The 26,317-nt window shown below is 45.5% G+C and overlaps 1 protein-coding gene and 1 long non-coding RNA gene across 4 annotated transcripts in view; one reads left to right on the top strand and one right to left on the bottom strand.

Annotated features, from left to right (window-relative positions):
- The window catches only part of Klf7 (KLF transcription factor 7), a 90,066-nt gene that overhangs the window by 54,395 nt on the left and 9,354 nt on the right, over positions 1–26,317 (top strand). For all 3 annotated transcript variants that reach the window (XM_050154221.1, XM_050154220.1, XM_050154222.1), the window contains one exon: positions 23,318–23,441. In XM_050154221.1, the coding sequence (XP_050010178.1) occupies positions 23,318–23,441 (124 nt within the window). The remainder of the gene's footprint in view (positions 1–23,317; positions 23,442–26,317) is intronic.
- On the bottom strand, positions 12,585–25,413 carry LOC126508812 (uncharacterized). The gene is made up of 3 exons (XR_007593973.1): positions 25,155–25,413; positions 14,029–14,599; positions 12,585–13,183 (listed from the first exon to the last, which is right to left on the bottom strand). It is a non-coding gene; the product is annotated as an uncharacterized lncRNA (long non-coding RNA).

Below are 26,317 nucleotides of genomic sequence, written 5' to 3' on the forward strand. Positions count from 1 at the left end.
AGTTGACTTAAGCAGTATGTGAATTAAAAAGTCCCAAGGAGTCCTGAGGATTTGTCATGCCCGGCCCTATTTGTCTTTGTCTGTTACTTGGATATGATAATGTGACCTCACTGTATTTCTGGCCAGGGGAGCTCGGAGGGGGAGTCTTTGAAGTCTTGGGTGATTGGTGGTTAGTTCCAGTGACAGGTGGGCATCAGTGCACACTTCTGAGTTCCCTTTGTACTCTCCAAGAGAACAGATTTATTGTCTTTGGGCATCTCCATTTCTAAAAATGAGTGTATCCAATCAAGTATACTTCAGGGTCTGAAGGAAGGGGGAATACCACATAGCGCTCCAATGTCGCTGTTCTCCGCAGTCCTAAAGACAGGCCTGCTAATTCTCATGCATCACAGAGCTAATGCCTGCAGTTGAGACCTCTGGACAGAGGAATCTGATCGCTGCTTCCCAGCCAGGACCAGTGCTAGCTGGAGTGTGCCTTGGTGGGGATCTGAAACAGGGGCTTGGGGGGCAGCATGGGGCGGGGGCAGACCTCTGCTTGGGAGTGGAATCAGCCCTTCTTCCCCCTTCAGCTTTCGAGCTGGACACCATGTGTTTACTCTTACACGGCCACCTTCTCACCAGGGCAGTGACCTGCTCAGACACATATCTCCTCACTCTTAAGCCCCGAGGCTAACGAGGTTTAGCAGGAAGATGAAAGTCAGCAGTTTGAGGGGAAACTGAGGACTCTGCCTGGCAGAACAGCCCCCTACAAGTGCAAACAGACCTTTGAGTCCAGCTGTTTCCCACAAATGTGAGATCATCAGTTGCTAAATATGGTGGTTCCCAGCTGAGAGTGGGGAGCGTTGGCCCTCGGGGGACATCTGGCAAGGTCTGAGGATACATTTCATCTCCCATCTTGGTGGGGGTGGAGGCTGGTAAAGCTAGCATCTGGTGAATGGAGGCTGAGAGTCTGCTAAATTTCCCGTGATGCACAGAGCAGCCTCACAGCTGAGGTGGAGAGATAGTTGCCTGTTACAGCCTCGTCATCTGCTCCCTGAGTCGCTATACACAACTTGAAAAATATTTCCTATTGACTTAAGATCCTCGTCCAGGCCTTCCCCCTGTTTAATGGTCTTTGGACCAAATAGATGCATTTCATACGATGTTATTTCTGTTGAGATTTAGAACCTATGCTGATTCCCCCTTAGGAAGTGAAGGAAATCACCCTACCTGCCAGATGCTTTCCTTTCTAGATTAATATTCGTGAACATCATCCATACGGTCTTTGCTGATGGCTCCTGACCTGTAATAATTTGAGAATTTGCCCAATCAAAAATTGGAATTAGACAAGCTTCCGGGTTGCTGGAAGTTGGCGGAGCCAGCCAGCTCTGAATTACCATGTGGTACTGTCTTTCTATACCTGTCTGTTCATGTGGTGTGTCCACAGGGATTTATGATACCCGTTTCCTGCTATCAAAAAGATGAACTCTTATAATACAGAAATAAGAGAGATGTATTTCCAGCCCAAAATGTTACTTTCTTTCGAGGAAACTTTACATTGTGTTTGATTGATGCTTCATTTTGTTTTCTGTCACTCACCGCGGAGGAAGGAATAGCCTGCAAGGGTTTGGAGTTTGTAGAGAGAGAATCGTGCCATTTCAGATAAAGATTTAAGCGGTGCATCCCAACGCCCAAGTATCTTATATGTGCATTTTGGGAGACGTGAATAAGCTGTATTCACATGCATAGAGAATAAGGATTGTCAGCCCTGCTCTCCCCAGATACAGTGGACAATGTGCCGTTATAATTGCGCGGCCCCGGTCTTGCTGGACACAGTACTGCTGACAGTATTGCTCTGATACGTGTGGATGTGGCTGAGTCGGTGACATCCGTGGTTTTCATACGGATTAGCTTCTCCATTGCAACTTGGAGAGATTGCCGTTAGTGAGCTGGCCTCATGGGGTCACGGTAAGTGTCATGTTTTGGATCACAGTTGTTATTGGACCTTAGTTTTAGACCCTGTAGGGAACCAGTAATATTTATCTTGATGAACTATAGATGCAATGGTTATTTAACCGGTTCCCCGAGCAGATGTGCCAAAGAAAGGATGGGCTGGCTTTGAGGGTGAGGAGGCAATCTGGGTGCCAAGGCTGCTTCTCCATCATTCCGTTACCCAGGTATGCTATAACGTCCCTTATATCAATAGTTACAGCTTACAGAGCACACTCTGCTGTTCACTCTTTCAATAAATCTCACCTTCCCAGGCGTAGGTTATTCTCATACCCATTTTACAGACGAGACGCACAACAGAAGATTGCTAACTGTGATCTGGTAACCGTCACAGAACTTGTCACCCTAGTTCCCTTTCAAGGCCTATTGTTTCTTTGGGGAACTCTGTCAACACAGAGGGAACATATATTACTAACTAGTTTCTGTTCTGCTTAACTCACACGCAAGACAGTGGACATAGGAAGTATCACCTCGTCCAGGTGGATGGCGAATTCGGAATGGCTGAGAGAATGGAATGTCTTATGTATTCTGTCCACGGGGATAAAAAGGGAGTCTTAGGTGGATATTCCCATAGCAAGTTAGTTTGATAGATGCAAACAAATTTCAAGCATAGATTCTTGAAATGATATCTAATAGCAGAGAATTGGTGGCCAGAAGTGTAAACAGAAAATTCTGCCTGGCCCCTTAGTAGCCACCACCTTTGGTTACAAGACTGGGAAGTCAGATGAAGATCCTGTAGGAAATTACTCTGTATGAATGGATCTCATGTCGGTGTTTCATCTGAGTTTACTTATTTCATAGTTTTCCTAGCAGTGTTTGAAAGAATCACTTTGCTTGTATGAAAAATAAGAGATTATGAATAATTCTGTTTGGTCCCACCCCACCCCACCCCACCCCAGTTTTTTTGAGGATCATTATGGACAAGCTTTAGCTTCCGAAGCGGAAGCCATGGAAATGCAGGAACTGTGTGTCCACTAATGAGCCCGAGCACAAACTCGGGCCAGGAAGTGCTGTGATCTCTCCTCTGTATTCAGAGGGAGCACGCGGTGAAGAAGAATGGCTGTTCTCTGCCAGTCTGTCTGAAGGATGTATGGGGACCACAAAAAAATGGGCACTTACATTGTCTTCTAGAGATCTGAAGGAAACAAAGCTACTAACACCAGCAGATGAATTCCTAGAAGGCCAGGGAATAGCCCACCTCACCCCTCAGGGCTCGCTCTTCTGAGGTCTGTTTGCCTGTGGGTTTTCCTTTGTGTGGTCCTCTATTCTCATGAATTGCTGTGTTTTCAAATCCATTTCTCCCTTTCATTCTCTCCTTCCAGCTGAGGAAATAAACTTAAGAAGCCATTGGAATTGGCTTGCCCTACCCCCATCTCCATTTGGTAATAGACTTTAGCTTGTTTGTCGTTTGCTGTTGAACATTTAGAGTAGTTTCTAACCTGCCTTCATGTCCTCTCTTCACAGCCCGGCTGCCACAGGGTTTTCCCGTGGTTTTCCTCCGTGTCCCTCCTTCTTCCAAAAACCAGAATGTTTAATGATCAAAGCCAAGGACTGGAAAGACTCCTTTTCAGCCGAGGAAAGCCTGCGTGCATGCTTCCCAAGACTGTCATTGCGTGGCCTAGCAGGGCCCTGGGCACAGAGCTTATTAGATCAGTTACCGCCGACTAGCTTTTACACCTTTGTTTCTTTGATCTGTTATGGGACAAATAGGCAATACTTAAAATTAACTGAAAAGCTTTTGCTCTATTGAGGCGCTAAGTCTTTGTGTACACAACTACATTGTCCACACACGCGTCCTTTCAGATGTGATTTAGACTCAAACCACTGGAATTTTGAGGTCTGTGGATCAAGGGCCCATATTGACATGGTTTGAAAAGTCACCTGATTATTCTTGTGTGAGTACCTACTGCAAGGAGAGCTGGGAACCCATGGAGCTCCCTGCCTGACGCCACATCACAGAGATCCGGCTGGAATTTGGCAGACAGCTTCTATGTGGCAAATGGGGGTGGGGACTGTCCATGTTGTATATGGGGGCCAGTGGGGAGTACTTGGGAGCCACTGGGGCCCGGGCAATGAGGCAGCCTGAATGTGTAGAAAGCAGCAGTTATAAAATATAAATGTGATTATTATTATACTGGGCCTGTGCTATATAATTTTACAGCCATATTTGTGATTTACGGCTGGAAATGCATATGGAGGGGAAGCTGGCTAATTCGTCCAGACTGACAAGGAGAGCTCTGAAGATGCTCCAAGAGGGAGAGGAGACGAGGCTGAGAAAATGGCCTCCTGAAACAGCCTCTGAAAGGTGGGGGTGGGGACTGCTCTCTCAGACACTCCTTTGTTCATTTATTTTGATAAGCAGAGCTTGGCTTTAATTATTCATGATAATGCTTGCCCTGGAAGGAGCGGGCCTCCGATGTCAAGGCAGCCGCAGGCTGGTGTCCGGTTCTCTGCACAGTTAACACTGAAATGTCTGGCCCGCTTTTCTTCGTAAGAGTCCCTGTGCTTTCTCCACCTGAGCCCTGAGAACTAGTTCCATTGACGCCCAGTTCCCTTTCCGGGGACTCAGTATTGGCTGGAGTAGAGGGAAAATGTTGAGTGTTCTGAGCAAATTGGGGAGACCAGTGTTTCTTTACATGTTTTATTTCATTGGATTTTTATAGGGAAGGTAGATTTTTCGAGTTCAGGAGCTTAGGTGTCTGCATTTAGTAAATGGTCACTGAGTTGAACTGCCCTTGAAGCTGAGTATCATCGCGAAGCTTGCTTGCCTGCACTGTCGTGCCGCAATTTCCTAGGGAGGAAGCGAAGAAAGGGTCCCAGTAGCGAAGAGCCCGCCCCCTCAGCCCACTGGGGCCCATTTGCTGTACTCTCATCCTCTTCCCTGGACTTAACATCAATTATCATCCTCATTTCCGGCAGCATTCCAGAGTGTTTCTTGGCTTAGCACAATCTGTAGTAGTTGTTCTGAGCTCTTGAGAAAGAAAGCAGTGTGTGCTTTAATCCCACCATCCCCAGGGCGTCTGCGATGCACGCTGCTTGAAGGAGGACTTCCTTCGCACACTGGCCACTGCAGCCTCAGGACACTTGACAACCAGAACTGTTAGGAGTATAATGCTGACTGGCCCACACACTCTGCACGGAGTTCGTAGAGTGAAATCCACGATGTGAAATGTGACCATCCGAGTGCTTTCCCACAGGAAGACGCCATGAGCGTCATAAATGTCATTACTGCTTTTTTTTCTACCACTTCCAGTTCAAAAGCAGCCAGTCGCCCCAAGTGATTAATTCTAATACCGTCTTATTTGTTCAATATCCAAAATACAACTTCAAAAGTAATTAATATAAACAATTATTGAGCTGTTTTGTACCCTCTTCTTACTACTTTTTTCCCCGTTTCACAGACTGTGTGTTGCTCACTTAGGACATAGCTCCACTCAGATCACTCACGTTGCAAGTACTCAGGATTTGCAATGCTGGAGGCTGTCTGATTGGATGGTGCCAGTCTATAAGCCTGTGCCGCCTGACCCCTGCCTCTTCTCCAGTCACACTGAATAGCTCCCGATTGTATGGCAAAACTTTTCCTGGGGAGATGTAATACACAGGCCTACTCACCATGGAGGAGTCCACCAACCTGGTGAACCAGCGAGTTTTCTGGAGGTTACTTAGAGGAACAGAAAGGACCCAAAGACAGCTGCATGACCAAAATGCATCCCTTGCATAGGTGGCAGCTCCCAAAAGCCAGGAACCTGGTGCACACCGTATAGCTTGCAGGTAGTTCAACACGTTGAAGAATATCCTTCCAGGTGGCCCAGTTAATCTGAACCTCCTCCGGGCAGCTCAGCTGGTTTCTGCTTCTTCCAGAGAGCTGGTCTGCTCTCAGTCATCTTTGTAGCTCGTCTTGTCTGAGAGTGACTCTCGGCAATGTTTATTATTTATTACTGGTCAGTTTTAGGGACTTCCTGAAGCTATTCTGGGTTGTATCCCTTCTGTTTTAAGGAAGAAACGTTTCCACCTGGAAAGACATTGCTGCGTCCCAGCAGCGCAAGTTCCAGCTCCTCTCTTTGATGGACCAGGTACAGGGGAAGATGTGACTGGGGAAAGAGAGAGCATCAGGCCCTGTGGCGAACTTGTGGAAACTTGTTTCTGGCAAGGCTGCCAGCCATGGCACCACTGGACGTGGGCGACGAACGCAGGCTTGCTTTGCAGTCGGCCTTGTGGCTTTCCAGTTTGGGTTTACCTAGAACTGTTTCAGGCAACAAAGATGTGCAGAAAGTGAAAGGAGTGAAAAGAGAAAAAATGCTGATCCAGCTGATACTAGCCTTCTTGTCTAGGGAAGATAGCCCGCCTTCCTGCACTGCCTCCCTCCTGCACTGCTGCTTCCCTGCACTGCTGCCTTCCTGCACTGCTGCCTTCCTGCACTGCCTCCTTCCTGCACTGCCTCCTTCCTGCACTGCCTCCTTCCTGCACTGCCTCCTTCCTGCACTGCTTCCTTCCTGCACTGCCTCCCTCCTGCACTGCTGCTTCCCTGCACTGCTGCTTTCCTGCACTGCTGCCTTCCTGCACTGCTGCTTTCCTGCACCGCCGCCTTCCTGCCCTGCTGCTTCCCTGCACTGCTGCCTTCCTGCACTGCCTCCTTCCTGCACTGCTGTACTGTAGCCAACAATGTCATTCTGTGCACCAGCCATGGGGCCTTGGCCCCTGGAGGAGGTTTCTAGCCTTCACAGGTTACATTCCTTTGTTTCTTCATATGTTAAAAGTATTACAATGTAGGTGCATCAAAATAGCGCTGACAGCCCTTCCCATTGAAACCTTTGTTTTATGAGAACTTATTTCCAAAGGAATGTAAGCATGATTTTTTTTCTATTGTAATTGTTCAAAGAGGTGGTAAGATAGAGATTATGTATGTTAAGTAAATTAAGGTAAAATTGCCAAGTCTGAAATCCGCACCCTTCCTCCCGTGCTCTAGGTGGATTGGCACATAGCTTCATTTCTCATCTAGAAAAACAGAGAGGACTATCCTGGTCTCTTGAGAGAATTACAAAGCAGAATATACATAAAGCAGCTCAGGGGCTTCAGGGATACAGTATCTAAAACGTGCTTGATAAGTATTAGACTGGCCCATGCCACCATGATGAGCCAAACATGACCAGCCAATAAAAAAAAAAGAGGTGGAATCAGGCCACGGCCTTAACTCGGTGGTCATTCGATGTCTTTCTTCAGAGTACATTTCTTGTCAAGCTTGCCTGGGCATACGTTTTGTTCCTCTCTCCAACATTCTCTTTCTCCCCCGGCCCCACTTCAGGTAGATACACAGATCTATTAGGCAAATGCAGACATTTGACTCTGTATCTAATAGAAAAGGGACGCACATTTCACTGAAGGAGATATGTGACGTGGTGAGTTGCATGCCGTAGTTTAGCAGGGTTTAGACTTTGGGCTCTATTTATAAATGCAGCGTTGAGCTTAAGTTGTGTGGTTCAAACCCTTAGGTTTCCTAACCATTGCCGCGTCATGTGTTGAAAAGCTGGAATATGGAGGCGCATCTCTACTGAGAGAAACACCGGTCTGGACATGTGTCGCTTTCTTCTGCTCGTTTCTGTTCTCATGTGAATTCATTGGGTCCTAGACAGAGCTTTTGTGTCCAAGATTCAAGCCAGTTGAAGATTACATGTAAGATTTTCTCTTTTATGAGAAACCTGGGCTCTTTGCTGTGTTATAAGCAGCCAGTCAACACCTAGACTCATCATCGTCCCGTGTTCCCATCCTCAGGGCTCACGTTTTGAAGAATTGCTTGTCCCTGCTATTTAAGGTGGCTCCCAGCAGGTCTGCTTTCCAGGGACCCAGTTTTCACACAGCTCTTTTCAAAGTGGGAAGGAGTGGGGCTGTCCCAGCCTTTACAAGTGCATTTGTCACTTGGACTCATATCTCATGAGCCAGGGCTTAGTCACATGTCAGCAAGTAACTGCAAAGATCATCTGTCTGCCAGTCCATCCGTCCATCTGTCCATCCATCCACCTATCTATCCATCTGCCATTGCCTTTTGAGACCTTTTGAGGTAGGGTCTTGCTGTATAGCCCAGTCTTCCCTGAGCTTGTAGCCCCCACGCCTCTGAAATACTCAGGTGACAGGGTATGTACCACATTCCTGGGCAGATATAATCTTTATTCTTGATGCTCATTAGCTTAGCCAAAAGTCAGGGGCTCTAGCGCACGTGAGAAGCGCATCAACTGAGGCAGTCACTGGCAGTTGGTGCTGCACGCTTTCAGCCTCTAATGCAGACACCCTAATATAAAATGCTTGGCTTGTGAAATTCCCAGTGTGGCACATGGTCTGGGGAAAATCCTAGTGCATTCTAGTTGGTATGTGAAAGTTAAGCTCCCGATGGAGGTTTTCGTGTGCATTTTGCATGCCATGAGAATATAGCTCTGTTGTTGGAAGAGGATGAAGTGAATACCAAGTCCCCAGCTTAAGAGAGTGAGCACATGGGGTCAGGTTGGCCACACGCTAACATTTCTTGTACCTCTTCTCCCTCTAGAATGCAAAGTCAGATTGCATTGGCATTTTCTTCCCAGGGTGCCTTCATTTTTCGGCAGAAGAATAAAGAGAAAATATTATAGCTGTGGGTTTAGCACTGAGAAAATGCAGCCTGTTTGGGGTTAGGAATCTGTAGTCTGACAGATTGTGTGGGGGTGCTTCTGCATATGTGGGTGTCTGGTGTTTGTCGATTTGAGGCGAAGAGGAGGTCGAGTGTGTGATAATGTAGATTCTATAGATGACTTTATCACTGTGTTTTCTTCCTGATGATCCCATGAGGAAGCATGAGACAGAGGATGAATGCTGGTGGACAGGACAGTGCTTGAAGAATGTGTGTGTGTGTGTGTGTGTGTGTGTGTGTATGCGTGTGTGTGTGTGTGTGTTCGCATCAGGTTAACGCAAGTTCTCTACCAGCCTTCCAGGTCTTGGGAACATTGAGGTGGCTTGCTGTTGCCCTTAAAGGAACCATTGGTTTTGTAGTTCTAGGCAAACTTATTATATTTCTCATATAATAAGTCTCTTTAGACCATGTCTCACACGGAAGGAGAGAGGGAAAGGGGGACAGGGAGAGACAAAGGGGGAGAGCGTGCCTACCTGTGCCAGTGACAACTTCCCAGAGCACGGGCTTCTGGGAGTACGAAGGTCATATGTTATGTCAGGTTCTGAACATACAAGGGTCACAAACTGGGCCTCTGGCCTCAAGACCATCCATTTGAAATCAAGTCCCTTGTTCTGGCTTTTACCATCTGTCTGTCCGCTGGTAGTGTTGTTCCTCATGTGTTCACCCTTCACCTCCGCTGTGATAGACCGCTCCTTGTCTCTGGACCTTTGCGTATGTCCCTTCTCTTTGGAATGCCCTTGCACCTGGCATCCTTCAATTTCACCATCTCTGTTCTCCTTCTGTTTTAATGATCCTCATGAGTTATAAGGATTTTTCTCTCTACATGATAGCCAGTGTGTGCATGCATGTGCGCGCGCGAGCGCGCACACACACACACACACACAAACTGGACCCTGCATCATTTGTGTGCATGCCTGATGCTTTCCCCCTGGGATTTCTCCGATGGAACCATTCTTTCCTACACACTTTCCTCTTTAGCCATGTCATTGGTGGGTGCATATTAGAACTAATGCTGATGGAACCCAGTGTGTCACAGAGCTATGTTTACTGTGGACAGAGATGAAGGAAGGGTTCATTATCTTTATGGTAATGCATCTTAAAGGTCTGTGGATCTGATAGGCAGTCCAGTGCCAGTAGGATCCCAGTGCCTGGTCACACACTCTGCACTTAATATTTATTGAATTGCCAGTGTAAAATGTCCCAGTTTAAAGAACACTTTGCATCTGATGTGGGTGGGGAAAATCAGGGCACAATATTGTGCCACAAGAAGATAACAATCTACAGGAACTAGAAGACAGGTGGTCATACTGAAATGTAGAGAAGGCTAAAATTTGGGAGGAGGGGCAACGCGTGGAAGACAGACATCTTATGAGTGGAAGCCAATGACACTCCAGTCAGTGGAGTTCTAGGGAGGTGCTGACATTTCAAGAGGATGCAGATGCCATGTCTTAGACATGGTAAATAGCTGTGAGGTAGAAGAGCAGACCACACAGTTTCTTGGACAGCTTCTCTTAACTCCCTCCGTAGTGGGGACAGTGTCTGCCCTAGGTTGTCAGTTGTCAAAAAATAGGAAATACAGGTTTTTCTTTTTCTTAGACTTTTATACGAAGGTGGAATAGATGGTTGGATTGATTTAGACAATGGAGAGATTCAACTTCTGAAAAGAACGTTTGATTATTTAGGAAGAGGTTTTAGTAGGTTATTGGTGACTTAACCCTTTACTTGTTTGACATTTATCGCTAAAGGAACTGGATCCACACATATTCTGTTGAAAGGCAGCTCATCCAGAGGGGGTATCTTCCTCCATTATCTCTGTGTAAAGTCTCTAATTTGAGCTTTTTGGGGGTTTGATAGACTTATGTTTTTTGACCCGTTAAATTTTTTGATGTGTTTAGGCTGCATCTCTAGCATCAGGGTTGTATAATCATGGAATAACAAAATATCATCATGATCTTAATCAAATCATTCCAGTCATTTTATAGCTTCGAAAAACAGCCCTGATGTGGGTTTGGATAATCCTGTCCTATTTTTTTTTAAATATATATCATCTCTGTTCATAATTATAACATATATCATAGGAAGCTCACGTCTCATCCTAATAGTAATTCGGGCTGTATTCTTCAGTTTGTAATTAGAACTAAAGAAAGAGCGCCCAAAGGCGCGTTAGATGTCGTGCAGTGGATGTGTCGTTTGGTAGGAGCCATGCATCTCAGCTCTGGCTTGTTCTAATGCTGCACTCTCGCTGTCCTGACCGTCCCACCCTCTCCATGTTCTGTGATTCCCAAGTCCCAGCCGCCCCTCATTGTCCTCAGCTTCCCAAAAGTCACGTAGGCCAACCCTTGTCCAAACTTCAATGTTCCCCAGTTGTTCTGTTTTTTTACTATCAAATTCCAGTCAGTAAGAATAGACTTGCCATTACACTCTGGGGCTGCCAGCCTTTGAATGGATTGGCTCCTTAGGGGGTCCAGGCCTAGTCAGAAAGGCTTCCTAATGAATGTCTTCAAGATTCTTTATGCTTTACAGTTTTTGTTGTAGTGAATACCTGCTCTTTAGTCCTTTATAACTATTTCTATATTTGAAAGTGAATCCCAAGGATTGGCCAAAGGTGAATTTAAATAAAGCATATTTTTTCAACAATAAAATTCCTACCTAAATATCAGCATGAATGGTAGAAATGTGACTTAGAGAAGAATTATTTTAGTAGCAAATGGAAGAATTATCTTACGCATTAATTTCAATTCGTTCACATGGTGGTGAAGTTGTCAGTTAAAAGGAAAATATGAATGCACTAGTAACTTTCTTCTTCAAATTTGACATATGCCTGGTCTCTAACTGTTATTTGAACCAGTCATCAGCAAAATACGTTAGATTTTCCAGGGACACCAAGCTTTCGCTAGATTAGTCTCTAAAACAGCTGATAAAAATCCTTTTTAAAAGTAAACTCAAACCAAGTACAAAGAAAACAGGAAAAAAATACTTTTGCAAGTAGCTTAGTGCTTTAAAAAATGGTAGTAGTTAAGCTATCTCAAGTTCAAGTGGTCATGATTTCCTGTTTCATAATTTGCGGACAGAGATGCCAGATATGGGTGCTGTTGGGGTTTTATTTGGTCCCCATCTCCTTTTCTCTTGGGGCAGGGGTGTTCTTTGAGACTGTTGGCCTTGACCTTGCTATGTAGCCAAGGATGAACTTGAATTGCTGCCCGACACCTAAATGTGTAAATGAGCTGTGAGGATAACAACGTGCCTAATAATCGTTGTGTGATTTGGCCTTGTTGTGTTGAGGGATGATGTTCACTGGCTGTGCTTTCCTCGACCCCACTAGAACAGGTTAGAACACTTCATAGATTTTTCCATTAAACAAGAAACTAGACTACAACTGTCCTTCAGCATTCTTTGGCTTATGGGAAGCCTGGTGGGGTGTGTCTCCAAACACATGGGACGGCATCACATGTTCCACATAGAAAAGGCTTCTTAGCTTGCAGCAAATAAGTCATTTCAGCATCTAGGTTGCTACCTTGATTTCATGACTGACCCAACCTTTCAAACACAGTCACTTCCGTGTACGTGACAGGGGCCTCTGTTCACACCGTCCTCTCCGGCCTCTCACGTGCCAGATCCTTTTTGCTACCCTATCACAGATCAAAGTAAGACCTTCCATCGAAGTGGGGCAATGTAGTCGGCCAGTCACACTCACACATCCACCTTGGGTTTTGTTGTTGTTTTTGTTTTTGTTTATTTGTTTTATTTTTTAAAAATTTATTTTTATTCTATGTGCATTGATATTTTGCCTACATATAAATCTGCATGAGGGTGTCAGATCCCCTGGAACTTGTAGTGTTAGGAGCGGCAGGGCTGCGTCCCCGGCACCCGGCCGCCCGCATGGCTAGCTTATGCCCGAAATAATTACACGGACACTGTATTCTTTTAAACACTGCCTGGCCCGTTATCTGTAGCCTCTTATTGGCTAGCTCTTACATATTGATCTAACCCATTTCTAATATCCCTGTAACACCACGAGGTGTCTTACCAGGGAAGATCTTAACCTGCATCTGTGTTCGGTAAGAGAATCATGGCAACTCTCTGATTCAGCCTCTTCCTCCCAGCATTCTGTTCTGTTTACTCCACCCACCTAAGGATTGGTCTGTCAAGGGGCCTAGGCAGTTTCTTTATTAATAAGAAATCACTCTCACATCAGGAACTAGAGTTACAGATAGGTGTGAGCCACCATGGGGATGCTGGAAATTGAGCCTGGGCCTCTGGAAGAGCAACTCGTGCTTTTCCTCACCATCTTGGCAGTCGGCCTCGTTTCGGCAGCTGTGCCGTGTACTTCAGGTTAGCTGGCACTCAAGCTTCTAGATGAGTCTCCTGTCTTCGCCTCCCACCTCACTGTAGAAGTGCTAAGATTCCACATGTACGCTGCCACATCCAGGCATTCTCACAAGGGTTCAGGAAGTTGAGCTCAGTCATCTGGCTCTCGGCGTGCCTACGTAGTGCTTTTGCTTGCTGAGCCATCTTTCCAGCCCATGGACTCTCTGGTGACTGACACCGAGGACACACTGTTATTATATGACAGAGGTAGAACTGAATGATCCAATTCCCCCTTTGGAACAATGGTTTCTGAAGCACTGACTAGGAATTTGCTAGACACACAGATTCCTGAGTCTTCCTCTAGTGAGTCAGACACTCTGGGTGGAGTTCAACTTTTTTTTTGCCCTAGACCTTAAGGGGAATCTAATGCAAACTGAAGTGGAAAAAAAAAAAAAAAAAAAAAAAAAAAAAAAAAAAAAAAAAAAAAAACACAATTAGAAAAAAAGAGGAAAAAAAAAAAACAAAGAAGGGGGAATCTAATGCAAACTGAAGTGGAAAAAAAAAAAAAAAAAAAAAAAAAAAAAAAAACCTCCTGCAATAGGAGATTATCCATGGCAAGAGAGGTTGCTATGGGAGATAAAAAACACAAAAAAATAGTAATTATTTTGGGGCTTCTTATTGTACTTTGTGGATATATATAGTTGAACACATACATGTCAAAATTAACATATAGATGTTAATGGCATAATATGCATGTTAAACTTTCAGTAGTTTAAGTTAATGTAGTCCTACAAAGAGTCTAAAATATTTTATACTGCCTTCATTGTGTATGTATCTGTGAATAAACACACATACACACACACAGAGGAAGTTTATGGTATGCTTTGTGAATAAAGGGAGTAAAGTAATCATGGATCTTGACCTCAGTGGAATTTACTCTCTGGCAAAGAGGAGACTGTCCACCTATTAAATTTGGGAGATCAGAGAAGTGTTCTTTGAGTCTTTGGATGAACATTTCCTAAATGCTCCAAGTATGTGTTCCCATGCCCTTACCACGTGGTGTGGTTTAAACTTACAGAGTTTTCTTCCTTCCACACGTTTACGGCCTTCACCTTGACATCCTGGCTTGACTGTTACTTTATCAGGCTTCCAAAGGCATGCCCAGAGAGTCTCAAAGCAGACTGCATAGAAGGATAACTCAGGCCGTCAAACCCATTGTAGCAACAAGGAGAAAGAGGGAGGTTTGCTGGTACATTTGGGGGAGTTTGCCAGAGCCTTCTAGACAGAGAAATAGAGGCAAGAGGAAGAGGGAGGAGTAGAAAGAGAAGGGGGAAGGAAGGAGAAGAAAGGAGTAAGTTTGAGGATCCACAAAGTAGAATAACTGAATGGGGCTACCAAGCCTCTCTCTTCACAGCCTTTTAGAGTTGAGAATTCGTGCAAGTTTCTCAGCGTGGGAGCAAGCTTGCTTCTCCCACAGGTCAGAACATGAAAATGCCAACCGTGGGTCTAAAGCCATGGGCTGGACATGGGAAGAACTGTAGTCACATTCGGGAGGATGGACCTTTAAGGTTGAGTTGGTCTGGAACTTGTGAAGTTCAGTTGAGAGCAGAAATATATGTATGCCACAAAGGCAAGCTCTTATTTTGTCTGTGTAAAAAGAAGGTTGGGGGGAGAGGTTAGCATGGTCGCAGAATTCTTGCTCAGCTTCAACAAAAAAACTGCCAAAAAGTAAAAGAGAAACAGGTAAAGTTAATTTTAGCAACATATAGTATATAAAACCGTGCACACAAATATGATAACTTAAAATCAATGTTAAAAATGTATTCATATGTCATATTTTCCACTCCTTTTAGAGTGGGTCTTTAAAATCTAGTGTGTATTACTTTTGATGGCGTATCTAAGTCTGGGTTTTAAACTTTGAGTTGTGAGTGTAGTCCTGCTAAGAGCACAAAGCGTTTTCTACTGCTTCAGTTTCTAAGGTGCATTTTACAACTATAGGTTGTAGTTCTTAGCTCCCCTAGAGCCTACAGTTATGCACAACCACATGCAGCTGGTGCCCTGCACAGATATCAGAGGCTATGAGATGTCGATTGCATTGGGTGGGTTACTCAGTCTAGGGGTTGTAGCCCACCCTGCAATCAGTTATTCCAGGGTCTCGGAGGGGTGCTACCTGGAAGGGAATGAGCTAGGACAGAAGAATGAGGCCAAGCAGATTTGTCAAAGCCTCCGTTTATTAGGATCATGGTTGCTGTTTATATAGGCCCTGGATGAGGACTTGGTGGGCAGGGCACGGGATCTCGCTGCGTGGTCCCGTCACGTAGGCCAAGACATTACATTCGGACAGGTAGGCCAAGAAGTCACAAGTTGCCACACCTGGTTCCCTGGATAGCTGGAATGTGAGGCGGGTTCCACTAACAGATAGCTCTCCATCAACAGCTTAATTGGGTGTGGGGCAGGTTCTCTCAATAGAACATAATTATGGGTGTGAGGTTCCCTGCAGACTCCCCAGGGTGATGGTTCCTGTAATGATTTTTAGGGGGAAATGGCTCACGACATAGAGAGGAAGCCAGAACCCTTCCCATCTCTCTCCTTCCCATCTCTCTCCTTCCCATCTCTCTCTGAAGTAGGACCTGTCTGTCTTTGAGGATGTGCTTTCACTTACTTACTTTTGAACCGCCATCTTAAAGTAGATACTCAGGCTATGGAGAGTTCAGCTAACCTAAGATGGCCCTTGCTTTATAACTGTTCGAAGAATAAAATTTAAAATCTAAAGAACAGATAGTAATTTGCCCTGAAAATGGATAAATGCTCTGTGTAAATGCAGTAGCTTGGGTCCTAGCGCCTGGGAGGCCGTGGGCGAGGGAGTAACAGGTGAATGGAAACTCAACATGAAGTCCAGATTAGCGAAGACACTATATTTTATGTAGTAGCTATTGGAGATGCTTTCGATATACTGGGCAGGTACAGGCTTTGTCTTAGCTTCCATCAGTCAGCCAGTCCTTTATTGGAAAAGAAGAGAAACTACTTAAGATATAACCAGAATCAAAGAGAAACCTGGGCAATTTTCCAAAGCGGAGCCCATCAATAACTTGGTACTGGTACCTACAGCCTAAGCTGGGAGGACCAGCTAGTTTGCTGGTTGTTCTGTTTCTGGTGTTAGGAAAGTTTCACAGCATTGTCTCACCTGGTGATTCATTCCCTGCGTACAACACTGTAGTCTTTAATGCTGTTGAGTGGGATATGAAAGCAATTGGGGGGGTCTGTGCTGATGGCCTTTGGTTGTCCTTAAATGAAAAAAGAAATGAACCCGTTGCAGTATTTCCCATCCTCTCCATTTCCTGATCTGAGAAATTTCCGTGTTCTTAATCCAAGTCCTGAAAGGACTGGAGCCTGATGTACCAGGATGCCTAGTAATCACATCACAAGTAAGCAGAGATTTACATTAGCCTTTTCAGACCTCTAACCATGTCAAAGTTCTCCTCCTTTTAAGACATGGATTCAAAATGACGTTCTGCAGGTCAGGAAGTGGATTTAGAAAGTTTGCGTGCACACTGCTCATTTCCAAGGGTCTTTTAAAATCCTCGCGTGCACGACTCTGCTTCCTGCTCATATTTCCTGCTCCCATCCGTATCTTTAAAGTGAACTTGAAACTCGGTGCATCTGCTCTATCACGGATGCTCTCCAGTCCAGCCCTAGAGGCAGCCTTTAGAGCTGGACTTCCTAGGTCCATGCGCTCCACTTTCCAGGGGGCAGTTCCTCAGAAGGCCCAGGTCCTAGGTGTGAGCTGAAAGTGGTCATGCTTTTTTTTTTTTTTTCTCTGAGAGGTGGGAAAGAGATGGAAATGGGGAAGTGGCCTCTGGTGGTGACGCAATTACATTTAGTCCACTTCCAAGAAAAGAATGACAGGTTTAAACAGCTATGCAAACATTTTACCTCTTAAACCAGCAAGGGATTAGAACTCACACCAGCTTTCTTGGTTCTGTGTGGACTCCAGTCTTTGTTGACAGTGAAGATGCAGTAGGTTTGAAGAATTTATCATCATCATCAATATTAATATAGTGTGTTCTACTGCACACTCGGAGCTGGACATGGATGCTTTGCCTAAAACTGACAGTCTCGCAGAAAAAGGGGACAGTAGCACACTAATGCTACGGCACACACCAGCACCACGCCGTCTCATTTCCAACACGGCACACACCAGCCCCACACCATCTCATTTTTAACATGGCACACACAAGCCCCACGCCGTCTCATTTCCAACACGGCACACACCAGCCCCACGCGGTCTCATTTCCAACATGGCACACACCTGCACTATGGCGTCTCATTTCCAAGTGAGATGGACAGCCTGCACTTTGTCTTTTATTTCATCTTAGAGACAGGCTGGCTTTGAATTCTGCATCCTCCTGCCTCCTTCTTTCTCCCACATGCTAAGATTGCAGTGTGTGCCACTGGGTCCCCCGTCACCTGCTTTTCTTCAGAGGCTAATGAGGGTAGGACTACTTAAAGCCAGAGGCTGAATGAAGAGGTATATGAAGGAACAAGAGCCAGGGCATACAACAGAGGCTCTGAGGTAGAAGTGCCTTTAAGAAGCAGAGCTGCCAGAAAGATGGCGATTCCTGGAAGGGGAGGCTGGTTGATGAGAAAGGTGGTCAGGATTCAGGTCATGCTAAATGCACACTGGAGGGCTCTATAGACTAGGGTCTTTTTTCTGAGAATGATGGGGAACAACTAAACATTTGTATTTCATTTTAACCTTATTTGATGGGGGAGTGGTTATGGTAGCCTGGTGTAGTCTGTTGTTACCTTTCACAGAAAATGGTGTGTGGGGATATGTGGCAGTATGTGGGGGCATGTGGGGGTGCATGCATGCATGCACACATGTGTATGCATGCATGTGAAGTTCAGTATTGTGTATCTTCTTCAGTTACTATTATTCTGTGCCTCATTTGCTTTGAGACAGTCGCTCACTGAACCTGAAGCTCACTGGTTTTGCTATGCTGGCTAGCCCGTGAGTTTCAGGCATCCTGTCTCCACCCACCTAGCTCGGAGATTCTGGGTGTGTGGCACAATGCTTGCTTTTTTAAATGTGGGTGCTGGGATTCCAAATTCAAATCCTCATGTCACCTACTGAGCCATCTCCCTAGCCCTCAGAAAAAGGTTTTCAGATGCTTAAGACAAAACCCATAGAATATCAAAGAAGCCGATTTGTGTAGGTATGTCAAGGTGCCCTGAAAGAGACACATGCTGTGGTTTGAATTTTCAAAGGTTTCTATGAAGAATTAAACTGTAAGGGCCGCGAACGGATGCAGATCAGTAGCATGGAGCTAGAGCAGCTGCTTCTCTTTGCCTTCCAGGACCCTGGCCTTAGAAGCCGGGCTGTGCAACTCCATCTTTTTGAGTGCAAGAGGGAAAAAAATGTATAACTTCTATTTATATTTAATTTACAATCTTTTTAGTGCAAGAAGAATAATGTATGACTTGATTTATATTTAATTTGCTCTCATTCTTTTTAACGATTGCTCTGTTGAATATAGGCTTTACAATATCCTAGCATTCTAGGACTTTAGTACATTTATATAATTCATGAATAAATCTACATGTGTTTGGGCTGCATGGTCAGAAAGTATTTATGACAGTGTTGTTTGATCCATCAGGTCTGCCAGTTGCAATTTAGGGGGAGTGGCCCTGTGAGAAGCCGAGAAAATGCCTTGCTGGTTTAGAGCACACTCCATTTCAGATCCATTTTGTGGGAGCGTGTGAATTCTTGCTGTAATTCAACCTCGATAAATGTCAGTTGTGTTTCTCAGGCACCCTCACCTCTCCTTAAGAGCCCTCATCCAACAGTAAATCACCTCTGAGGTGGCATGTCTCCCCCAGGGAAACAAGTTTTGTGATGTGCTTGCCAGGCAGGCAAAGTGGTTCTTGATATTCAAACTGAGATCCGGGGGTTGTGAAGGGTGCTCCCCTTCCTGCACTGAGAGCTGGGCGCATAGTAGCTGGGTGTGCAGTCGCCTCTGGGAGGTGTACCTGCCTCTGCTCTGTCATCCACTGGACCTAATACTTTATGTGTCTCTTAATCTGTCTGTCTCAAACGCCCTTCACCTGGACATTTTTGTTCACTCTTGGGGTGCAGTGGAATGAATGGTATAGCCGTTCTCAATGTCCCACAACTGTCATGTGCTTCATTTTTATGCCCTGGAGGAGTGTCTGGATAGACAAGAAGGAAGTCTGGATGAATGAGAAGGCCAGGTGGGGAGAAGAACTGGGTCACAGTTTACCTAGTCCGCTTACAGTAAGCAGCCGCTACCATCCCTCTGGTCTTCTCCCCCTTCCTCATCCAACTTCCTTCTCTTTCCTCTCCATCCTCTTCTCCCTCCCCTTCTTTTACCTTATATATCCCCCTCTCTCTTCCTTCCTCTCCCATCTCCCTTTCTCTCTTTTCTTTCCTCCTCTCTCTTTCCTCTCCACCCACCTCCCTCCTACCCCCCACTCCTATCTTTCTCGCTTCCCTTCCTTTCCCCCTCTTTCTCATTAAAGTTATTTTCTTTTTCCAAACAGGGAAATTCCTTTAAATAGAAAGAAGATTAAGCTTTTCATGAAATGAGCATACTTTCCCTTAGGTAGGATACAAATTCATGCCTTTTCGGTCTCGGTGGGTCCACACCTCAGATCTAGTGAGGTGTTGGAGTCTATGGAGAAGCTATCCTGACCACGGTGAAACTGCAAACAAGAATTAACCAGTAGACAGTTGGTTAAGGATCTGGGCCCAGAAATGTGGAGGTACAGCAGCCTGATTCCTGGTCCTGATGAGAAGGCATATCTGCAGCTCCCTGTGTCTTTTCTGCTCCTCTGACCTCTGAGTCCTGTGTTCAGGCACAGCATCTTCATTTTGCTGAATTCTCTTATGATTACTTAAATTTTCTCATTAATGAGTATTTGCAGAAATGGTAGCTTGAAGATAAACTGATTAGACATTGAAGAAAACAACCTAAAACCAAAAAACCAGGTCATTGAGTCACCGTAATGTAACGTGACTCAGATGTCCTTTGTACTTGTGCCTGACCACAGCCAAGACATTGCGGGGAGAATGACCCTGCAGGCCTAGGCTGTCTGACTCTACCCTGCTGCCAGAGTCACTGCCCCAGGGCTCTGAACCCTCCTGCATAGGACAAGTGGTATGTGCAGGGAACAAGCCAGGCAGATGCAACATTTGGGGAAAAATAACTGAAACTTAATTTAAGAAACAAAACAGTTGAAGGATTCAGCAAAAGAAAACCAAACACTTTGAAATGAGAAAAACAAAAACCCTAAGTGCCCCTGCTTCTGTTCCCTTTCTTCTCTGTCTTTTCTGGATTCTTCCCTACGTGGTTAGCACTGCTGGACCAGCCAATTCCAGGGTGACATTGATCTGGAGCAGTGGATGTTGGCTGTGGCTGTGGGATTCATCGTATTTCCTCAGTTCCTTGTTGTCATTTGACCATGCTTGGTTCCTGGAACTAGGAAACTCCTGTCTTTAGATTTATTATTATTGTTGTTGTTGTTGTTGTTGTTGTTATTTGAAGGTCTTTGGGACTGGAAGGCATTTTGAATTTTTGAGCACTTAGGTGCTTTGTTCATATTTACATATGTATTTTTGTGTGATCCATGGCATTAAGTAGTTGATGCCCACTGGTCTTTCAAACAGGGCACTGTGGGGTAGCTTGCTTCCCTAGGGCATCCCTCTCATTCTGAATGTACCTGAAGAGCACTTTGGTCTTCTCTCCATCCACATACTGAATAGCTACCATAACTTGAACTGTCTCCTTGTTTCTCAGCATTGAAGCTGACCATATTGGCTCCAGCCTTGGCTGTCTGGAGTCATGAGCTCCCAGTGCTTTTTAAATTGGCATCTGATTAGGCCTTCCTCCCAAACAGTTCCTGCAAACACAGGAACTAGGGGAAGAATTGACGTTCATTGGCTATTCACGAGGTACCTGGCCCACGAAATCTGTTGTACGTACCGTAGCTTATTTTAAAACAGATTTACTAATAAGTCCACTGACTCCCATTGAACATGGATAGAGGCACTGAGTAATGAATTCAGCCATGTCACAGGTGTGCTGACTCACAAGCTGAGGGGAAATCTTCACGCTTCTCTGCAGCAAGTATGTCCTTGTCACATCAGGAGCTATCAGTAAGGTAAATCCAATATTGCTTGCTCCACACACACACACTTCCGTAAATGAATCCTTTCTCCTAGGCTCCTTCCATTCCTTCTACTCTTGGTTCCCTTTGGGAGAAATTTATGTCTCTCTTCTCTTCTGCACTGTGTCTTGCAAAGCAGTGGGCTTACTTAAGCAACAATTTAATGAAGTAAGAATTTCAAGCATGAGTGGGCAGTGGAGCCTCACACCTTTAATACCAGCACTGGGGAGGCAGAGGCAGGCAGATCTCTGTGAGTTCAAGGCCAGCCTGGTCTACAGAAAGAGGTCTAGGACAGGGAGGACTACACAGAGAAACCAGGTCATGAAAAAACCAACGGGGGAGGGGTGGAGAATTTAAAGCATGCTTGATTTGATTCAGAGTGATAAAAATGGAGAACTGTGAGCACTTTTTAGTCAAGTTTAAAGGGAAAGTGGTACTGTAACTGGTAATGTTTTCTTAAATGCGTGCTGGGAGACGTAGCTGTTGAAAACGCTGGAAGATGGTTGTATCCATCGTACTTTGGAAGGGGTAGCCTCTGTGGCCCGAAATGTGTGTGTGTGTGTGTGTGTGTGTGTGTGTGTGTGTGTGTGTGTGATGTGTGTGCTCTTGTAGCTGTGTCTGTGTGTGCATGCAGATGTGTGCTCATGAACACAGAGGCCAGAGGTCAGCATCAGGAGTCCTCTTCCGTCATGCTCCACTTTGGTTTTTGAGATGATCTCTCATTGAACCTGGGGCTCCCCGGCATGGCTGAGCTGACTGGCTGGTCAAGAATGCCAAGGATCAGCTTGTCTCACTCTGGTGCTGGGGTTGCAGGGGTGCACAGCTGTACACAGCTGTTTCACATGGGTGTCAGGATGCTTATTGGTGTGCCCGAGCTTACGCATCAAGCACTTTAGTGAGCCATCTCCCTGGCCCTCAGATTGTATATTTTATAATATTTAGCAATAATATGAGTCTCCCATGTGCCTCTCCTGTTTCTAATTAATTCATAATATGTAAGCTATATTGTTAATTTTTGCAAACCTTTCAGGGGTACACACTATTGTTATCTCTGAGAAAGCATGCCTAACTTGCCCAAGGTTAGACAACCACCCAAGATTAATCATCACCCTTGCCTGTGGTCAAAGACGGGACCCCAGGAAGATTGACTTTGAGTCCCAAACCACTGTGCTCACCTGCCTTTCGGTGGCAGGGCCTCCATGTCATGCTTTCATTTGGGGTTTTAAACGTTTTTCTACTTAATGAGGACCAGCTCACTATATAGTTAGAAGGATAAATATTTGTCCTATTTGATGACAGATGTGATGGGTTTAAAAAAAAAAAAGGCCCCAGGCAAAGTCATGCACGTTTTCTTACATATTCCCCCATCTGTATTTACTCTGTGAAAAGGTCGCTTGGGCGCAGTGCTCGGATTTCGTGTTCCTCAGCAGCTTCTCTGTGGCTAAAGCTTGCTCTACCAATCGGCTTCTGCAATATTTTGTGATGATGTATATGCTATCCAGTGCGAACACTCTAAAGAGAGCCACTGAGTTACGGGAACCTCCCAGCTAGGAACTCTGGGAGCTTTCCCCATGAATGCCAGGAACTGGGAAGTGAGTTTTGTCTTTCTCTCAGATGAGATCCTGCTGTCTGTCCATCCAGTCACATTTACTGGAAGGAACACTGTTCTGGGAGCCTGAGGGGTGTCTCTCATCACTTAACTACCTGGCTATGGGTTGCGGGGGAAGAGGCAGGGAAGGGAGAGACAAAAAGGACTGAAATGGTAATTTACTGCAGGTTCTTGAGAAAAATAGAATTAGAAGCATTTGTGGTTCCGATGAAAATAGCACATTTCCTTTCTGCTTGGACCATGAGGCTCAGAGTGCTCCGGGGAATAGAACATAAATAAAAATTGATTCCTCACCAGTTGAAGGAAATGCCCTGACTCTGGGAGCTGAAATGACAGCCCCAGAACCGAAGATCATGTAAAGCCACTTTTGAAGGTTAAAAAAAGAAGGAAACAAAAGAAAACAACACCAGGAGGCTTATATATATATAAAGTAGCTTTCTATATTAGGGAACATAGTCTACCTACAATTATCTAAGAGGCCATTTTCTGATACTGACTACCAGGTAGCAGAATCTGAACAGGCGTGAAGTCCTTCCTTGCTGACCATGGTCCTTCTGTGTCTTCTGCAGGTGAGAAGCCTTACAAGTGCTCATGGGAAGGATGTGAGTGGCGTTTTGCACGGAGCGATGAGCTCACAAGGCACTACAGGAAACACACAGGTGCAAAGCCCTTTAAGTGCAACCACTGCGACAGGTAAGGCCACTCAGAAGCTGCTGGACTGAGGAGGAAGATCGTGCAGTAGGTTGGAGGGTGGTCCACACATATGATGTGGGACTGGTCACAGGCCTGTTTCACACCCAGCTCCACAGCCCTAGCAATGCCTTCTACTTCTCTACTGCTTAAAAAAGTGAGATGCAGGGCTGGAGAGATGGCTCAGAGGTTAAGAGCACTGGCTGCTCTTCCAGAGGTCCTGAGTTCAATTCCCAGCAACCACATGGTGGCTCACAACCATCTGTACTGAGATCTGGCGCCCTCCTCTGGCGTGCGGGCATACATCGAGGCAGAATGTTGTATACATTGTAAATAAATAAATCTTAAAAAAAAAAAAAGTGAGATGCAGCATGCTCGTACGTGGTCTAAATTCAGGTTCTCGATTTGGTAAAAATTCACAATATTTACTCTGAATTGGCCCTGAACTAGTGCTGGTCACTGGGTACAAAGAAGACCTCAACACTGGCTCACACAGAGGTGATGGGAGAGAGAATTACAGTGTACTGGAAGAGGGAATACAATGTCTCATCGTGGTTGCCCTTTGATCTTTTTATTATCATCCATACCACCTTTCCTCATCTTTCATAGTGAAGGGAAAAAAAGGTTGATTCATAGGAGAAAGAGTGATCTCTAAGATTTTTCTCAGAAGCAGTATTGGAAATAGTTTACTACAGGAAAGGCCTGGTCTTTGGACATCTGGACTATTCCTTCCTCTATGAAGATATGCTTAAGGGTCCAAAGACGGCAATACTCCCCCCACTCACCCTTAATTCAATTTCAAACCTTCAGCATTTGATAGTGGAAGGATCACGTAGCAACAGATAGTAACCGAGTAATAGCATCTGACAGCCCTGGCATTATCAGCCGATAAACCCCAAAATGGAGACTCTGCAGGCCAAGGTGAAGGCAGGATTAGGTTTAGACATAATCAAATAATGGGCTTGCATCTGAGCATGTTATCCTTCTAATCCTATTTCTGTGTTTAAAAGGAAGCTTAAGAAAATTAACCATCTTTTTAATGCAATACTAAAGGTCTCAGTTATGATGAGAAAAATGCTTCTAATACAATAAAAGCCCCTGAAAGCCTCAGGGCTCCTCGGCTTTGGACCGCGGCTTGCAGGATGGCAGGAGGGGGAGCAGGATGTCCACCCAGGCCTGGCTGTCCTTGGGAGGAAATGAGATCTCTCTCACTTCCTGCATCTCCCACTGGCCAGACCTTCCTCTGAGGGTTTAAAAGCTTGGAGAGCAGAACAGAGGTGGGAAGTCCGTGCTCTGCCCAGTTAGCCCAAGCTTACAAAGGACAGTTCTCCTTTTCCTCCCCCATTCTTCCGGAAGAGGCTATTTTCCTCTTATCTCTGTACTCTAAGAACTAAATAAAGATCCCGTGCCTCCTGGAGACAGAGATAACCTCCCCCCCCAGGCCTGAGGAAGTGTTCCTCTCAGGGCTATTGTCTTCTACTGCCTGGAGAGCTGTGTCTACAACCCAGGAAGTGGCCCTTGTTCCACAGCCATTCCTTTCCCTAGAAGGCCTCTTTTTTCTTCAGCATGTCCCAGTCAGTGTCTCTGTGTTTGGCACCATCTCCAACCTCTATTCCCATATCCCGGTTGAGTCCTCCCCAGCCCTGGCTGATAAAGAAGCCTATAGGTGGGTGTTGGCTCTGCCCCACAGGCCTGTGCAGAGCTTTCTACTGTTACCTCCTGGGATGAAGATGAATCTTTGTGAGTTGTCAGCGCAGTGGCAGAGGTACCCTGCCCATCTCTTGAGGGAGTTGAGGTTGACTCGGAGATGGTGGCATTATGGCTTGCCCTCGTGCTTAGAAGCGGCCAGTGAGCACTTAGGAGGAAATTGCCAGGTCAGCTCACTGAGGAGTTCCTGACTTGATCCATTAGCGGTCAGTCATCCACTTGGTGACTGATGTGGAAAAATATTCCCAGCCTGTTGTTGGGTGTGAGGGAGAGAGCGGTGCTGGGAAGTCTGGTGAGTCATTTGCTTTCTTTTCCTCATCAGAATACACTGTGGCCCTTGGAGGTGGAGTCTGTTGTATCCATGGCACAGATTCCGTGGCGCTGGCTGGGGGAGTTTGAGTAGACCAGAGCCCTATGCCCTAGGTCAACCTCAGGAATAAGGGTGGGAACTTGCTAGTGTGTCTCATGACAGGTAGTACCTCCCATTTCACCACTTAGGGTGCTAAGAATAGACAGGTCTGAGAGCTGTCGTGAGGCCCCAGAGCAGATGAATAGAAAGCCCGCAGTGATGGGAGCTGCCATTCCTTAGGAGACTTTGACCTTTGGACATTGAGGATATCTACCGCTGCTAGCAGGATCCTGTGTCCTGTTGGCTTCACAGTGCGTGTGAATGCATTGTTCCTTGCCTCAGACATTACGCAGTTCAACCCCTTTTCTGTAGAGACTCAATGAGGTTTAGCCTCCCTTTTCTTAAACATACACCATGTATAATGTACGATTTTATTTTGTGTGTGTGAATTTTAAAAATACATGAAGTAATTAAATTTATTTGCTTCCTTTGCTCCTACTTAAAATGGTTAAATGTAGTTTTATCTAGAACAATTGTACCTGACCACCACAGGCTCCTATTCCCAGACGTTGCCATGGCGATTGCTTTTGTTCTGTCCCCACCACTCCCTGTAGCCTCTCCACCGTGAAAGCTCGGCATTGGTTGTCTGGTATTCTCTTACTTCCTGTGATATTTCCTCTCGCAAGGAGCACTATTCCTTCATACGTAATACCGTAATACCTTTTCACTCGTGGAAAGAGGCAGTCCTGGAGTGTTGTGCATTTGTGAGACTAGGCTCCATGCGCTTACGCTTACGTACTTTCCCTGCCTGCCCCCCCCCCCC

The sequence above is a fragment of the Alexandromys fortis genome, unplaced genomic scaffold, assembly GCF_014885135.2.
Source record: "Alexandromys fortis isolate MF-2015 unplaced genomic scaffold, M_Fortis_MF-2015_v1.1 scaffold_40, whole genome shotgun sequence".
Lineage (NCBI taxonomy): Eukaryota > Metazoa > Chordata > Mammalia > Rodentia > Cricetidae > Alexandromys > Alexandromys fortis.